Source organism: Desmodus rotundus, chromosome 1 (assembly GCF_022682495.2).
Source record: "Desmodus rotundus isolate HL8 chromosome 1, HLdesRot8A.1, whole genome shotgun sequence".
Classification (NCBI taxonomy): domain Eukaryota; kingdom Metazoa; phylum Chordata; class Mammalia; order Chiroptera; family Phyllostomidae; genus Desmodus; species Desmodus rotundus.
The window spans coordinates 150,261,729-150,279,869 of record NC_071387.1 but is presented as its reverse complement, the minus strand read 5'-3'; the positions used below and the strand labels follow the sequence as shown (position 1 = coordinate 150,279,869).

The 18,141-nt window shown below is 37.2% G+C and overlaps 2 protein-coding genes across 2 annotated transcripts in view; one reads left to right on the top strand and one right to left on the bottom strand.

Annotated features, from left to right (window-relative positions):
• Nucleotides 1-17,673, top strand: part of ARSK (arylsulfatase family member K) — a 42,405-nt gene extending 24,732 nt beyond the window's left edge. Inside the window, exons 5-8 of the mRNA XM_024563647.4 lie at nucleotides 101-272; nucleotides 1,549-1,773; nucleotides 8,378-8,602; nucleotides 13,258-17,673. Coding sequence (XP_024419415.2) covers nucleotides 101-272; nucleotides 1,549-1,773; nucleotides 8,378-8,602; nucleotides 13,258-13,556 — 921 coding nt within the window. The 3' untranslated portion in view covers nucleotides 13,557-17,673. The remainder of the gene's footprint in view (nucleotides 1-100; nucleotides 273-1,548; nucleotides 1,774-8,377; nucleotides 8,603-13,257) is intronic.
• SKIC3 (SKI3 subunit of superkiller complex) overlaps nucleotides 1-18,141 on the bottom strand; it is a 126,175-nt gene that overhangs the window by 102,447 nt on the left and 5,587 nt on the right. The window lies entirely within an intron of this gene.

The window sequence follows — 18,141 nt, the reverse complement described above, 5'->3', positions numbered from 1 at the left end:
GTACATAATTTATAACCATTCTTTTCTACCATCTTCAATAATTAAAGTACACTTGTTGGATGAGACGAACATCGCTACTCTGTTTTGCTCCCCGTTTCAGGTGTCTTACGATGCCATCCAAATCCCAAAGTGGTTGCCCCTGTCAGAGATGCACCCTACAGACTACTACTCTTCCTACACAAAAAACTGCACTGGCAAGTTCACGGAAAAGGAAATCCAGAACATTAGAGCATTCTATTACGCTATGTGCGCTGAGACAGACGCCATGCTTGGTAGGTGGTATAATAACTAGCAATTCCATGAAGAAAAAGTATATTTTTCCGAGGAACTATGATTATGCCAGTTGGTGACTTGTATGAACATCCTGAGATAATTTCTTTTATCAGTTGGTTAGATACTTTAGATTTAGGATTATAAGGATTATAAGGTTCTAGACACATACAAAAGTTGGATAATTTGCATTAATAATAGTAGAATAAAGGCCTTCTATTTTAATTATTCATAAATTAATAAATGCTTAGATTTGTTCATATACAAAGAAAGGGTCATGGAAGGCTCTATCATCTGCTTGGAACAACCTATTACCAGCTTTAATCAGTAATAAGTACAGGCATGCCTCTTTATTGCGCTTCACAGATATTGCATTTCATACAAATTAAAGGGAAGACCCTCCACCAGCAAAAGATTACAACTTCATTGCAGTGGTCTAGAACTGAACCCAAACCATCTCTGAAGTATGCCTGTATTCAAACACAGGTACATATGTGACAGGTAACTAAGGCAGCTTAGGTTCTAGATTCTAGAATCTAGAAGATGAGACAGTTTAGTTGTAAACCTTGTGACTTCTCCCAGACTTGTAATAACTACAAAACCAATACTTCTCCCAGGCCCTACAGAGCAAGGCTTAACTGAAGGTGAAGTCAGTTTCCCCATGTATATTCTCGTCCAGAATCATATTGAATTTCCTTCTCCAATTCAGCTCAAAACCAAACCTGTCTCCCTAAAATGACTGTCAGGAATGTATTTGGCCCACTCACTCGGAGAGTTGTGGCAGTTTCTACTGCAGGTGGAGGAGCCCCGGTTTGAAAAACACATCCATTTTTATAACATGTTCTTTTCACAAACCATATCATTATTTTGCTGCACAGTGGAATAGAGCGTAATTTCATTAGCAGAGTATGGGTATCACCATTTCTGTACAAAGTAAACCTTGGTAGTGAACGAGTGAGTGGCTGTTTCTTGAAAAACATTCATTGGGCAAAAATAGAAAAGGATAAAACAGGGGACAAAACAGCCATATGCATAAATTATAATGTATCAAGTTTATCAAATATATCAAATATTATATTTTCTCCTTCCTCTCTCTTGTCTATAAGCTGAGGAAGAGGCAACATAAAAATTGGTATTACTTACTTAAGAGCAGTAAATACTACTCAGATGTTAAGAAGCATTCGGACCACCTCTTATAGGATAGAGATGTTATAAACATTATGATAGAATAAAACAGTAACTAAAAGCTAATTAAGATTTATCTTGATTATACTGTAGGTGAAATTATTTTGGCTCTTCACCAGTTAGGCCTTCTTGAGAACACCGTTGTCATATACACCTCGGACCACGGCGAGCTGGCCATGGAACACCGCCAGTTCTACAAAATGAGCATGTACGAAGCGAGTGCCCACGTCCCACTCTTGATAATGGGGCCAGGGATTCAGGCCAACCTACAAGTATCGAATGTGGTTTCTCTTGTGGATATTTACCCTACTATGCTTGGTAGGTAATGTAATTCTATAAATCTTTATTTGTAATAGTGCTGGAGAATGAATAAGCAAAGTAGTCAGGCCCTGCTGACTTCTTTATAACCTTGAGCAATTCCTTTAACTATGAGTCAAATCCAGATCTGAAATATGAGGGTAATATTGCGTAGGTTCCCATGGCCTTCACTTACTTGGAGTCATCACATCTGGATATGACTATGGAGTACGCCACAGAAGATATTCAGGTTCATAACTTCATAGATATGACACATATGAGGTCTGTCCAGAAAGTATCCAGCCATGTACTATGAAAAAGGGAGACATTCATTGAAGAAGATACAAGAAACAGTGTACATAGGTCAATGATCTCAGTCCCTTTCAAAGTAGGCGCCTTGGGACCTCACACAGTTCTCCCAGCATCTCTTCCACTGTTCAAAACACTCTGCAAAATCCTTTGTTGGAATCACCATCAACTGCCCCTTTGTATTTTCCTGAATCTCATTGACAATCAGAAATCTCTTCCCTTTCAAAGGTGATTTTAGCTTTGGGAGGAAAAGCCAGAAGTTGCAGGGCACCAAGTCTGGGTTGTAGGGGGGCTGAGTTACCTGGGTGATTTGATATTTTACCAAAAAACTCTATATGAGACAAGACGCATGAGCAGGTGTGTTGTGATGAAGCTGCCAATCACCAGTTGCCCATACCTGTGGCCGTTTTCTTCGTATTGCATCTCTCAACTGACAAAGAACATTGTTATTAATCCTTATTAATTGTTTGGTCTGGAGAAGCATACTCATGATGGACAATACCTTCCCAATCAAAAAACACAGTTAACATGGTCTTGATCTCATTGCTACTCTGCTGCACCTTGTTCAGGCATGGAGAGCCAGGCAACTTCCATTGGGACGACTAGGCCTTCACTTCTGGATCATAGCCATAGACCCACCCTTCATCTCTGGTTTTGACATTCTTGAGGAAATCTGGCTCATCAGCAGTGGTTTGAATCAAGTCATTAGCAACTGTAGCACGATTTTCATTCTGCTCTGGTAGCAGAAGCCATGGAACTAATTTTGCCATGACATGTTTCATGCTAAGATCCTGTGGAAAAATCTCAGACACAGTAGTTTTTGGAATCCCCAGATCAGCCTCTAGTTCTCGCACTGTCAGTCACCGATTTTTGTTGATTGCATCCCGTACATGGTCAACATTCTCAGGTGTTCTGCTTGTTGGCAGGCCTTCCAGAACATGAATCACTTTCAACAGATTCTTAACCATCTTTTAAGAGTTTGTTCCACACTTTTATTTGCACTGCATTCATTGCATCGTCCCCAAAAGCCTTCTGTCTCATCCAAATAGTTTCTGTGGAAGAATGCTCAAGCTTAACACAAAATTTGATGCAGATTCATTGCTCTACTAACTCAGTCAGTTTAAATGCAGTGACCACACAGTACAGATGCTCACTCACCGGCATCTGCCAGCCCCAGTGACTAGAAGTGAAGTCGTCATTGTTCACACATGAGCAATCCAGTCCACTCTCCTTGGCTGCCGGGTTCATCAATGTTGTGCAAACCACTCTTTTTATATTAACAATGGCTGGAGTTTTCCCAGACAGACCTCATATATCATCTGATTCTTCACCTCCCTAAAACGGAAGCATTTCCCTTCTTGATTATTTTATCTACTTTGAAACTACTAATTTTGTACAGTGTTAGCAAGGTCCCTTAATCTGATTCTATGAACATTTCTCCTGAGAATCTTTAGATGGTTCTGTACTATCTGCTTTACTAGTTTCTTAATGTCTGTAAGCATAACCATAGGTCTGAAACAGCAACATTTGGATAGTGGTAGTTAGCAGTTTTTACTAACGTAATGCCATCATCTACACAGAGGGAATTATATAGAACTGTTAGTTTCTATCTAATTTAGCAGAGTACTTTAAGTACAATATAATTTAAATATTATATTTCCACTGTTTTAAAGAAGCATCAGTTATAAAAAGCACCATCAATCTGTAAATAGATTTTGGTGAAAGAAAAAGATAACACAAGATATATATGTTTAATATATATATTAAAATGTGAAAGGAACAAGTCTCTGAAAAATCAAGAAATAAGAGAATTCTTTTTATGTCCTTCCTTCTGCTATAAAGTCTTTCTCTTCATTTACCTAGACTATTCCAGGGTCTTAAATTTTTTTACAGTTAATTTATATCAGTGTCTTTTCCTTTTCTTTTTTATTTCATATCATTTCTTATATATTTGAACACAATTCTTTGTTGTTCTTTTCCCTGATGTATATTTTTGATTTCAGTTTCTTAGTCATCATTTGCTGGTTCTCCTTTATCTCGAAGCAGTTTTAACACTTAGCCACATTTCTGCCACTTTCTGGCTCCGCTAGCCCCTATTACTTTTCACCATTTCTAGGAGGGAAGGGGGAGCTGGACAGAGGGGAGCAAAGGGGGAAAAATTGGGACAATTATAATAGCATAATTAATAAAATATACTTTAAAAAATAAATGTACATGCAACTATGTATACTTGTAACTATTGTAAGTATCTCCCTTATTATCATCTTTATAATTTTATGAATATATGCTTATTTATATTGGCATTTCTTTACAGCTTCCTCCCCTAGTTTTTACTCATGTATTACTTTCCGCACCCTACCCCATTTCCAGTGAAAAGCCTCCTCAGGATCATCAAATTTGATTAACTTTTTAGCCTTGTTCAGTTTCCCTGAGGTACAGTGATTAAGGTTGGGGTGATTATTTCTCAGTTTTCCCCCAGTATATTTCATGGTGACACCTGGCACTTGGTTTGTCTACAGTATATCCTAATCTGTTCCTAGTCACCCTACCACCTTATATGCTAGTTGATTAATATGCATTGTTTAAATCACTTTTCTTTAAATTTTTTTATATTTGACCTTGATGTAAATTTTCTATTTTACAATCTTGAGATAAAAAAAGTATGCACACTGTTTTTCAAAATATACATACACATGTATAATTCTAAAATTCCAATATTAGAGAATTAACTATAGATAAACAGAAAAATGTATCTCTATGGTTAAAAAGTAGGAACAGTATGAATATATAGTAGTAATAAAGTGGGTGAAAAATAGTCAACTTTATTTTAAAAGATCACATGATATGTGAAAATGACCCACATGTATTATTGAAAAGAAAATGTAGGCTTTAAATCTATGTGAACAGGGATTTATGTTTTATTTTGTTTCCTTGTTGAGACAGGATGTCTAACTTATTGTCCAAATCAGCACACTTTTGGTAGTAAAAGGGTACTAGGAACAGTTATAACTGAAAATAAAAATAAAGCCAGATTTTTTTAAATTGTGAAAATCTAATTACCATAAAATACAGTTATGTTTAAAAGAATGCTTAATTGCTAAAATGATGTTTTAAATTGCAAAACCCTCCTTGTTACAGGATCTTAGTGGAGGTTTGGGAGGGGCATTTTCCATAGACTGTTTTGTTTTTATTTATTTTTTATTTTTTAATTACCATCCACATACATTATTATATTAGTTTTAATGTACAACGGAGTGATTAGACATTTATAAAACTTACAAATGATCACCCAGTAAGTCTAGTACCCACCTAACACCACTCATAGTTATTACAGTATTGTCGACTATATTCCCTATGCTGTACTTTACATCCCCGTGACTATTTTATAACTGCCAATTTGTACTGCTTCATCCTTTTGCCCTTTCACCTGGTCCCCTAATCGAATTTCAGTTTGTTCTCTGTATCTATGAGTCTATTTCTGTTTTGTTCATTTATTTTGTTTTTTAGATTCCACATAAGAGAGGAATCATATGGTACTTGTCTTTCTCTATCTATCTTATTTCACTTAACATAATACCTGCTAGGGCCATCCATGCTGCCACAAATGACAAAAAGGAATCCTTTTCCCTGCTGCAAATTAATATAAACTATTTTGGTTTTTTGGCTGAACACTATTGTGAAGTCGAGTAACTAGTAAAGCAAGACAGTGAGGTAGTACTGAAGAAGCAGAGATCCTGGGCTGCCTAAACTCAGATCCCTCTTTCAGTATTTACTAACTGTTTGGCCCTGGGCAAGTTACTTAATCTCTTGGATCTTCAATTTTCTTATGAATGAAATGGAAATAAGTGGCAATTCCATGGTTTAGGACTATGACATGGTAAACAATTAAATGTTATTTTATTACCATTAATATTTCTTATTTTTCTTAGGTGTGCCCTTAAAATGCATATAGTTTGGATCATTGCCATACCACTCTAATTCCTTATCTACCCATAGGGTCAGGAAGAAATACAACCTCTTCTCTCTTCATCCAGATCTGCTAGAACAAAGAAGAAAAATGGTTTTACACAAAGATCAATGAGCTTTTTGAAAAGCAGTTTAAGCTAAAGTGCTTTTAAGGAAATTATTGATAAATATATGAGAAATAAATATGTAGTTTCCTGAGGCACAGAAAAGCTGATAACTATGTATTTATTAAATACTATGGATATTTGACCTGGGTTTTACTCAACATCAATTTACAAAGGTATATTGGTCTACTGATAATAATAGACTAGAAGCAAACCACATTATCTCTTGCATGGACTCTTGCCATATAGCTTCCTAACTCCTGCTTTCTACTGGTATCCACTTTTAATCAGTTCACCCGCCATACAGTAGTTAGCATGAGACCATGTCACAATTCTGCTCAAAATCCCCTCCTGGTTTCCTATTTTTGTTAGAGTAAAACCCAAAATCTCTAACTGGGCACAGAAGTCCAACATGATCTCTTCCTCTCCCCAATTCATCTTTTATCATTTTACTCCTCACTTGCTCTGCTCTAGCCCTAGAGGACACCTTGGAGTCTGGGGAATGAACCAAGCAGGCTCCTGCCTCCAGATCTTTACACTTGCTGTTCCCTGAGCTGATGCCCTTCCCCCAGGTATCTACAGGGCTCACTCCAGCCTTTCCTCAGGTCTCTATGTAAATGTTACCTCATCAGAGAGGCCTTCCTTGATCACACTGCATACAACAGCACATGAACACATACCTGCCATCATTTTCTCTCCCTTATCCTGCTTTATTTTTCATTATATTTACCACCATCTGACATACTTGTTTGTCTGTCCCCCCTCATTAGAACTTAAGTTCTAAGAGAGCTTCTCTGTTTTGTCCATTGTTTCTTTCCTACTCCTAGAATAGAAGTAGGAAAGAAAGGGAATTAAGTGAAAGGGAATAAGTTTGTTGAATAAGTGAAAAAAAATTATACTTAAACATACTCTTATCCTACTTATCCTTACTACTTCTCATATAAACACAGGAAAATCATGTAAATTTTCTTAGGTTTTCAAGCTTCTTTAGGAAAATTAGGCTAAGAATGAATATGAAATAAGGTATGTCTAAGTATTAAAGGCTATTAAAATGCTAAATGCAGGAACTACCCAGTCATGAATACGTGCCAGTTGGTTATGACTACTTGAGAGAAGATTAGTCCTTGCAATATGCCCCCTCCAAGGAAATGGAAGATACAAAATTTTTAATTAAATTATATTTAAAACAGTTATCTAAAGAAGACTTACAGAGGTCTTTTTCCATTTCTTTATTCTCCTTTAATAAACCTGTTTTCCCACAAATACTTATAGTCAAGCTAAATTAATTTTCACATTAAATTTTAATTTCCAGCAATGCAGATATATTGCTTCTATTTTTCTTTGGAAATATTTAATTACATATAAAACCATAGAACACTGAAACCAGAAAAGGGGTGGAGAGGGCAACCACAGACCCATTTTGGAACTCTCCCAAGTACCCAGCCATAATTAATGGTAATTTTTCCATAGAAAAAAACATAGTTTGGATTAAAGAAAAATACCTTAAAAGTAATTTTTACATTGTTGCATTATAAATACCTCTTTTAAACAACCTCTTTATAAGTTATACATTTCTCATCCTATTGTTTATATGTCTATATTTGATGAGGAAAAAAATCATTTTTCCCTAAATCAGTATAACCTAGGATTTTCCAGCATATGTTCTGCAAAATACTAATTCCTCAAGATACTAGTTTGAGGTAAAAACAACTCTGGGACACATGGTTTAGTACATACCACCTGTTAAGGTGTACGATATGCATCAGCAGTAAATTTACATCTACAGTAAATTTACCTATTTAATTTTAACCATTGTTTGACAACATGTGACAAATAAATCCCTTTCTTATATAGGTCTTATTCATATCTTATGGGACAAATGTGAGAAACAACAGTGATTATTTAATCATTCAGAAATAAAGGACTGATAATATTAATTAACATTTGTTGAAGGTTTCCTGTGTGCCAGGCACTGTCTCAGCACTTTACATGAATTGTCATATTGAAACCTAAAATAAACCTATGAAATACAGGTACCATTACTTTTATTCCCCTTTTACAAATGAGGAAACGGGTTCAAATGATCAATAACATGCACAAGCATAGCTAGCACTTGGATCCAGACAATTTTTTAATGAAATCCATACACAGTCTCTGGTCTCCGTGACCTTTAATGATGTCATTTATGAATGTCCCACAAATGAAAAAATGAGTTATTTTAAAATATTATATTATTTGTGTTATAGACATTGCTGGAATTCCTCTGCCTCAGAACCTGAGTGGATACTCTTTGTTGCCATTATCATCAGAAATATTTAAGAATGAGAATAAATTCAAAAACCTACATCCACCCTGGATTCTGAGTGAATTTCATGGATGCAATGTGAATGCTTCCGCCTACATGCTCCGGACTAACCAGTGGAAGTATATAGCCTACTCCGATGGTGCTTCGGTATCGCCTCAACTCTTTGGTAAATTTGCTGATATATATATATTTTTTAAGTTTAATCTTTATGGAATTTTTTTCCATTACCATTTGTCCCTTTTCCCCCCACAATCACCACATTGTTGTCCATGTCCATGAGAGCTTTTGTCTTTTTGCTCAATCCATCCACCCCCTAACCTCCCCCTCCCCCAACTAGCTTTTGTCTGCTCTCCATCTATGAGTCTGTCTCTGTTTTGCTTGTTAGTTCAGTTTGTTCATTAGATTCCCCATATGAGTGAAATCATATGGTATTTGTCTTTCTCTGACTGGGTTATTTCACTTAGCATAATGTTCTCCAGGTCCATCCATACTGTTGCAAAGGGAATATTTTCTTCTTTTTTATGGCCAAATAGAATTTCATTGTGTAAATGTCCCATAGTTGTTTTATCCACTCATCTACTGATGGACACTTGGGCTGCTTCCATATCTTGGCTATTGTGAATAATGCTGCAATGAACATAGGGGTGTTTATATTCTTTTGAATTAGTGTTTTGAGTACCTTTGGATATATTCCCAAAAGTGGGATCACTGGGTCAAAAGGTGGATCCATTTCTAATTTTTTGAGGTATCTCCACACTGCTTTTCCACAGTGGCTGCACCAGTCTGCATTCCCACCAACAGTGCAAAAGGGTTCCCCTTTCTCCACATCCTCACCAGCACTTGTTGTTGATTTATTGGTGATGGCCATTCTGACAAGTGTGAGATGGTATCTCATTGTGGTTTTAATTTACATTTCTCTGATGATTAGTGATATTGAGCATCTTTCCATATGTCTGTTGACCATCTGTATGCCCTCTTTGGAGAATTGTCTATTCAGGTCGTTTGTCCATTTTTTAATTGGGTGGTTTGTTTTTTTGGTGTTGAGTTTTCTAAGTTCTTCATTAACCCCTTATCAGAAGGGGTTTTTAGATATTAACCCCTTATCAGAAGTATCAGGGAATATGTTCTCCCATTATTTGGATAGTCTTTTTATATTGTTAAGGTTTTCCTTTGCTGTACAAAAACTTTTTAGTTTGATGTAGTCTCATTTGTTTATTTTTCCTTTTGTTTCTCTTGCTTGGGGAGATATATCCAATATAAAATTTCTATGAGCAATATCCAAGATTTTGCTGCCTATGTTTCCTTCTAGGATTTTTATGGTTTCAGGTCGAACATTTAAGTCTTTGATCGATTTTGAATTTATTCTTGTGTGGCACGTAAGAAGGTGGTCTAGTTTCATTTTTCTGCACATATCTGTCCAATTTTCCCAACACCATTTATTGAATAAATTATCGTTAGCCCATTGTATATGCTGCTTCCCCTGTCAAATAGCAATTAACTGTAAAAGTGTGGGTTTATTTCTGGAATCTCTATTCTGTTCCATTGATCTATGTGTCTGTTTTTATGCCAGTACCAGGCTGTTTTGATCATTATGGCCTTATAGTATAGTTTAATATTAGGTAGCATGATTCTTCCAACTCTATTCTTTCTCAGGATTGCTGTTGCTATATGGGGCCTTTTGTGGTTCCATATAAATTTTTTAAATATTTGTTCTATTTGTGTGAAATATATCATTGGAATCTTGACAGGAATTGCATTGAATCTACAAATTGTAGTATGGACATTTTAATGATGTTATTCTTCCTATCCACAAACACAGTATGTGCTTCCTTTTATTTGTTATCTTCTTCAATTTCTTCCTTCATTGTCTTATAATTTTCTGTGTACAGATCTTTTCCATCCTTGGTTAGGTTTATTCCTAGGTATTTTATTCTTAATGAAGGAACTGTGAATGGGAATAGTAAGTGGAAGCTACACTAACCTCCTATTAGAACCAATCTGGAATTACACTACATTGTAGAGAAATCTTCCAGAATAACCAACTGAACACTAGGTGGAGAGAAGCCTTATAACCAAGGACAGACAGAAGAAACCACTTCCCCACAACAAGACTGGTAGGCAGTGTGCAGAAGGCACAAGAGAGCTGCCTGGGCTCCCATGGGTGGCAGCTGAAGTTCCAGAGGGATATTTCAGCAGCCGGGGGTTCCCCCTGAGAAGTGTGGGGTCTAAACCCCAAGGTGAGTTCCCCGGCCTATAGTCTAGAACTGGAAAGAAACCCAGATAACATCCAGCTGTGAAAAGCAGTAGGATTTTTGTCTGCCAGGAAGAGATGGCTAAAGATGCAGAAAGCACATTAAAGGGCCAATGCACAAAATTCATTTGCAGCCATTTACCCTGGGCTCCAGCAGAGGGAGGGCAGAGTGGAGTAAAGATGCTTGAGTAAAGTCTGGAGCTGAAGGCTCCTCCAGAGGTTCCTCCAAAGAACTAGGAAAAGCCATCAGAAACCTTGTGCTGAGTCATTCCCCATACTGCAGAAGCCATCTTTCTCAGGCAGAGCACTCCTCTCTGAATGGCATCAGTTTGAGGGGAAGCAATAGCCCTGCCTGAAGGAATTGCTCTGCCCTACCCTGTGGTGCTTAAGCCAGACTGCTGATTACAGATTGACTAGATTAACAATTGAAAAATAATGGCTGATTAGTTTAACATCTAAGGTGGAAAATACAAAGCAGGAGCCAAAATGGGAACAAAGAAATAGACCCCAAATGAAAGAACAAGAGAATTCTCTGGAAGAACTAGATGAAATGGAGGCAAGCAATTTGTCAGATAGAGAGTTTAGAGTAATAATTATAAGGATACTCAACAGCATGAAAAAAGACATAGAAACCATAAAAAAATGACCAGTCAGAAATAAAGAATGTGATATTTGAGATAAATAATACACAGGGAAGAATAAACAGTAGGTTAGATGGAGCAGAGAACAGAATCAGTGTTTTGGAAGACAAGGTAGAAAATAACACCCAGGCAGAGCAGAAAAAAGATTTTTAAGAAAAATAAGGAGAGCTTAAGAAACATTTTGGACAGCATGAAATACAGCAACATCCACATCATGGGAATACCAGAAGAAGAGAGTGAGCAAGGGATCAAGAACATATTTGAAGAAATAATGACCAAAGACTTGCCTAGTCTGGTGAAGGAAAATGTCACACAAGTCCAGGAAGCTCAGAGAGTCCCAAAGAAGTTGGACCCAGTGGCCTACACCAAGACACATCATAGTTAAAATGACAAGGCTTAAAGACAAGGAATCCTAAAAGCCACAAGAGCAGGTAATCACCCACAAGGGAACACCAATTAGACTAGCATCTGATTACATTTGGGCCAGAAGAGAGTGGCATGAAATATTCAAGGTGATGAAAAATCAAGGACCTACAACCAAGGCTACTTTACCCAGCAAGGCTATCATTTAAATTGAAGGAGAAATAAAGAGCTTCCCAGACAAGAAAAAACTAAAGGAGTCTGTTAACACCAAATCTGTACTGCAACAAATGTTAAAGGGCTTGCTTTAAGAAGGAAAAGGTAGGGGGGGAGCGGAGGAAAATATTCTAATAAAATGGCACTACATACATATCAATAATCACCTTAAATGTAAATAGCTTAAATGCTCCGAACAAAAGACATAGGGTAGCTGGATGGAAGATATATTTTTTAAAGTGTAGTATGATGTGTAATGAGCTGACCTTTTTAAGTGTAGTGTTGCCTAGGAGATACAGTAATTAGCGTTAAATAAATAAATACCTGCTGCTTCTCATGCTGAGACAATCTACAAAAGGCTGGCCATGTGAGGAGCAGCTTCTTTGCAAATCACCCTCTGAATTCCAGAGTAATTGTCCTAAAGCTTTTGATCTGGAATGCAATATTGAAACCACTGTCTTTCTCTGATCAAGGCATCTTCTAATACTCACGGTCATCTTTCCCAATCAGTAGTCAACACCCTCTCATTGTACATTGGTTCCAGCTGTCCTGGAGAATTAACACCTATATCTTATGGAGCTTGACATTTTACACATATATTTAATGTTGCTTCCAACCCTACAAGATGATACAATAGTCCTCATTTTTATAGAGATGACCAAGGGTCAAAGGGATTCAGATACCTGTGCAGGGTTTCATGGGTAAGAAGTGGCAGAACTGGGATTTCAACCCTGGTCTGACTCCAAACTCCATCCTCCTTTCACCCTATATTAATGCCTGCTAGATTCACTATTTTGTGAATTCATTTTAAATCATCATTATTATAATTAAGGTTTTACTTACCCCATGCTCCCTTTTTGCACATGAAATACGTGCTAATGCCATTATTAAAAGTAATTTATACTTGTTTCCTTCCCAGTTACGAATGTCAAGATTATTAACTCAAAATATTCTTTAGTTTGGGGCTATTGATGATATAGGACAATAAAAGCATTACTGGTTGGTTTTTTTTCCTGTATGTCAAAGTAAGCAAGGCATCAAAATCAGGAAGAATTAGGGCTAAGCCAGCTTACTAGTGATAAGAGTTTGACCGTTTCTGCCATCTAAGGATGAATAAGAAAAAATAGGATAGAAAATGATGGTAAGAAGGAACATAATTTGAACATACATTTAAAGAGATGTTTAATTTTTGGTATATTGTTTTACCATTTATAGTGTCCTTTTTCTTACTGTGCTAACAGGAACTGAAAATAAAAATAAATTCTAATACATTGTCCATCACAGAGTGATGACATTCTAAAAAACGTTCTTATAGCAGGTAATTATTTTGACAAGTATTCTTTTTTCTTTCAGATGTTTCCTCAGATCCAGATGAACTGGCAAACATTGCTACAAAATTTCCAGAAATTGCATATTCTTTGGACCAGAAGCTTCGTTCCATTATAAACTACCCTAAAGTTTCTGCTTCTGTCCACCAATACAATAAAGAGCAGTTTATCAAGTGGAAACAAAGCTTAGGGCAAAACTATTCAAATGTTATAGCAAATCTTAGGTGGCATCAAGACTGGCTGAAAGAACCTAGGAAGTATGAAAGTGCAATTGATCAGTGGCTTAAAACTGATACTAATCAAAAAAAAAATGAACAAAAATGAGAAAGTGTTCCAAAACGATATAGAAATATTTTAAAAGATCATGATTATGTATTTGAAGTGTTAGTTTTAATAATTACTGATTTTTACTTTTAAAGAATGTACACTATTTTAAAGTAAAAAACAATCATTATAGAATTATATATTTTCAAAAATGATTATTATTAACATCTCCTTCTTACTAATTTATAACAACTTAATGGAAGCATTAAAAGGATGGAAACAAATAGTAGAATATAAAATTATATTCCTCTGAATAATATGGAATGTAGAATAACTATTATTGATTATTACTTATGAACTATAAAATAGTAATTTGTGAGTATTGGATGGTGTCTCATGAGTTACTTGTATCTGATGGGACATGGGCCATTTGTGTTTTTTCCTATGGAAGTATCTGATGGGACATAAGTCCCTGGATAAGACTGACTTTAATACCATTTTTTTAAGTAGGTAATATATGTACAAAGTACAAGCTTTGGAAGGTACAAAGGAGTTAACAGTGCGGATGAAGTCTCCCTCCTTTCCCAGTCCCCCAACCACCCAGTTCCCCTTCCTGGAGGCCACTACTATAACCTAAGTATCCTTTTAGAGACAGATAGTGCATATACAAACTTTATATTCTTTACCCCCCCACACGCAAATGGTAGCATCCTACACAAGAATGTTCTGCATATTGCTTCCCCCCCACACTTAACAATAGATACCTTGAACAATAATAAAAATTTTTTAAAAAATAGATACCTAGAAACAAAATTGCTGGGGCAAGACCTATATCTAGCAAAGTATTACCAAATTACCCCTATAGAAATTACACCAACTTAAACTCTCACCAGCAATGCAAGCCCTCACATCCTTTGCTAATCTAGTAGATTAAAAATATATTATTACTGCCCTGGCCAGGTAGTTCAATTGGTTAGAGCATTGTCCCAATATGCTAAGGTTGCAGGTTTGATCCCCGGTCAGGGCACATACAAGAAGCAAGGAATGAATGCATAACTAAGTGGAATCACAAGCCAGTGTTTCTTTGTCTCTCTGAAATCAATAAATGTTAAAATATATATATTATTTTATTTTTATGAGTAATGGATATCATATTTTCATATATTTAATTACCATTGGAATTTCTTTTACTATGACCTTTCCTATTTTTATTTTCTTTGCCCATTTTTCTTTTGATGATTGATCTTTTTTTTTTTTACAGGCATGCTTTAGATATTAGTTCTTTGTCTGTAAAAGGAGCTGAAAATATTTCTTTTCCCTTTTGTAATTTGTCTTTTGACTTCGTTGTGTTTTTAACATGTATAAATTGGTATGTTCATGCAACAAGTGTATGAATATTTGCTTTTGTAACTCTGGGATTTTGTGTCATATATATTTAGAATGGTCTTCCCCACTTATCTTCTTTTAGAGTTTTATTTTTCATCTTTAGATCCTTGACCCATCTGGAGTGGTTACCAATGAGAGATCTAACTTTAGTTTGTTTTATAAGGTGGCTACCCAGTTGACCTTCTACTGAACAAACATTGGTCCCACTGGCTAGAAAATGCCACTTCCAGTCAAGATGGTGGCACAGGCAAACATGACTCACCTCCTTGCACAACCACATCAAAATTACCACTAAAATTAGAACAACCATCACTCAGAACTGTCAGAAATTGAGTTGAATGGAAGTCTGACAAGTATGGAATTAAAGAAACCACTTCCATCCAGACTGATAGAAGAGGCAGATTCACAGAATGGGCTGGTCCCACATCCACTTATGTGGATAAAATTTGGAAGGGATAGATAACTTGGGAGCAAGGAGTCCAGCCCCACACCAGGCACAGCAGTCCAGGGTTCCAGTGCCAGGAAGATAAGTCCACATAACTCCTGCCTGCAAAAACCAGCGGGGATTGAGTCAGTGGAAGAAACTTCTAGAGTCTCAAGCAGTTGTGCTTAAAGAACCCACATGTGGATGGACTTAGATTCACTCCCTCTGAGCTCCAGCTCTGGGATAGCAGCTTGAAAGGCACTAGTGGCATATGGGGAGGAAATGAAATGTTGGGCATCAAGGCGAGAGCTAGTGGACAGCTTTCTCCCAGACAGAAAGGCAGGCAGAGGCCATTGTCCTTTTCCGAGCCTCCCCCAGCAAAGCGACAGAGCTACAGGCTAGTGCCATATCTGAGACCCCATAAACCTCCCTAACACTGTGTGCCCCACCCTGGAGATCCCCTGAGACTCCATTCCACCCAACTTATGGGCCCATGACTTTTAACTGTGACTTTTCATTATGAATGCTGGGTCTTGGCTTATGCTTCAGAACTTTCTAAATCCTATCAAACAAGCAACAGCTGGCCTCAGTGAGAAGTACAGGGCTTCCAGCCCCTATATTTCTTGCCAAGTGGCCCCAGGCCTGGCACTAGCAGCAGCCAGCCTAGATTCACAGCTTGGCTTCATCTCGAATGTCCAAGCCCAGCACAAGTAGCAGCCATCCCAAATTGCTTTATAGCCTAGGCAGGGTAGCCCTAGGCTGACCTTGGCCTGCACCACCTGGGAGACCCCAGAGCCTGCACACCCAGTGGACAGCTACAGATCATGTCAGAGTACCACCACCCTGCCCCTGGATAGCTGATTCTCCATGGAGGGGAGAGATTGGTGGACAGCGGTCACAGCCAGAACTTGGAGCTGACTGGCCTGGGTAAATCCCTCCCATTAATCTGCCAACAGCAACCAAGCCTCAACTACAAGAGGAGGCTGTACTCAGCCCACATGAAGAGTGCACCTTGTGTACCTAGCTTGCGTGGTAGGGGAGGCTGTGCACTGGACCCTACAGGACACCCACTACATTTGGCCACACTACCAAGACACAGAGTCAAAGCAGCCCTACCTAATACATAGAGACAAACACAGGCAGGCTGCCAAAATGAAGAGATAAACATGGCCCAAATAAAAGAACAGATCAAAACACCAGAGAGAGAGCTAAATGAAATGGAGATAAGCAATTGGATGCAGAGTTCAAAACACTGGTTATAATGATACTCAAAGAACTTAGTGAGGACCCCAACAGCATAAAACAGATCCAGTCAGAAATAAAGGACACATTAATTGAAATAAAGAACAATTTACAGAGAAACAACAGTAGAGTGGATGAAGCTGAGAAATTAACTATTTGGAACAAAAGGCAGAAAAAACAACCAATCAGAACAAAAAGAAGAAAAAAGAATCCAAAAAAATGAGGGTAGCATAAGCAGCCTCTGGGACCACTTCACGAGGTCCGACATTTTCATCATAGGGGCAGCAGAAGGAGAAGGGAAAGAGCAAGAAATTGGGTATCTATTTGAAAGAATAATGAACAAACACTTCCCTAATTTTGTGAAGGAAGTAGACATGCAAGACCAGGAAGCCTAGAGAGTCCCAAACAAGATGGATGCAAAGAGGCCCACTCCTAGACACATCATAATTAAAACGGCAAAGGTTAAAGATAAAGAATCTTAAAAGCAGCAAGAGAAAAGAAGTTAGTTACCTATAGGGGAGTTCCCATGAGACTGTCATCTGATTTCTCAAAAGAAACTTTGTAGGCTAGAAGGGAAGAAATATTCAAAGTCATGAAAAGCAGGGACCTACAACCAAGATTGCTCTACCCAGCTATCATTTAGAATCAAAGGGCAGATAAAGAACTTCCAAGGCAAAAAGAAACCTAAAGGAGTTCATCATCACTAAAGCATTAGTATATGAAGTGTTAAAGGGACTTATTTAGGAAAAAGAAGATCAAAACTATGGACAATAAAATGTCAATAAATACATATCTATCAACAATTGAATCTAAAAATCAAACTAAGCAAACAAGAACAGAGACAGAATTATGGATATGGAGAGCATTTTGATGGTTGCCAGATGAGAGGGAGTGTAGGGGAATGGGTGAGGAGGTTAGAGGATTAAGAAGTACAAATGGGTAGTCACAGAATAGCCATAGGGATGTAAAGTACAGTATAGGAAAAGGAGTAGCCACAGAACTTCTACACATGACCCATGGACATGAACAGTGGTGTGAGGATTGCCTGAAGGAGTGGGGGGGTGTTGGGTGGAGGGGGATAAAGAGGGAAAAATTGGGACAACTGTAGTAGCATAATCAATAAAATATAAGTTAAAAAAAAGAAAATGCCACTTTATTGCATAACATCTTTTGTGAAATAAATTTATCTTTTCTTATGTGGATATGAAATGCCATTTTATCATATAGCAACGTCTCATTTTCATTTGGGTCCTTTCAGAACATTTCCTGCTTTGCAATGGACCGATCTAATTTGTTTATTAGGGTGGTAGTCAATATCTGGTCAAACTTGTCCGTTTGCAATAGTTTTCTTTTCAGAATTGTCCTGGGGACTCTTGCTAACTTATTTTTTCCATACAAATTTAGAATAAGTTTGTCTAGTTTTAAAAATGAAAAATCCTGTTAGTCTTTTTATGAAATTATAAATTTATAGCCAAGTTTAGGGATAACTAAATTTGTTAAAATATCCCATTATTCTAAAGAATAGAGTGTGCTGTTCCCTTCCTTCAAGTCTTCTATTATAACAGTAGTATTCTAAGGTCTCCTCAAGTCGAT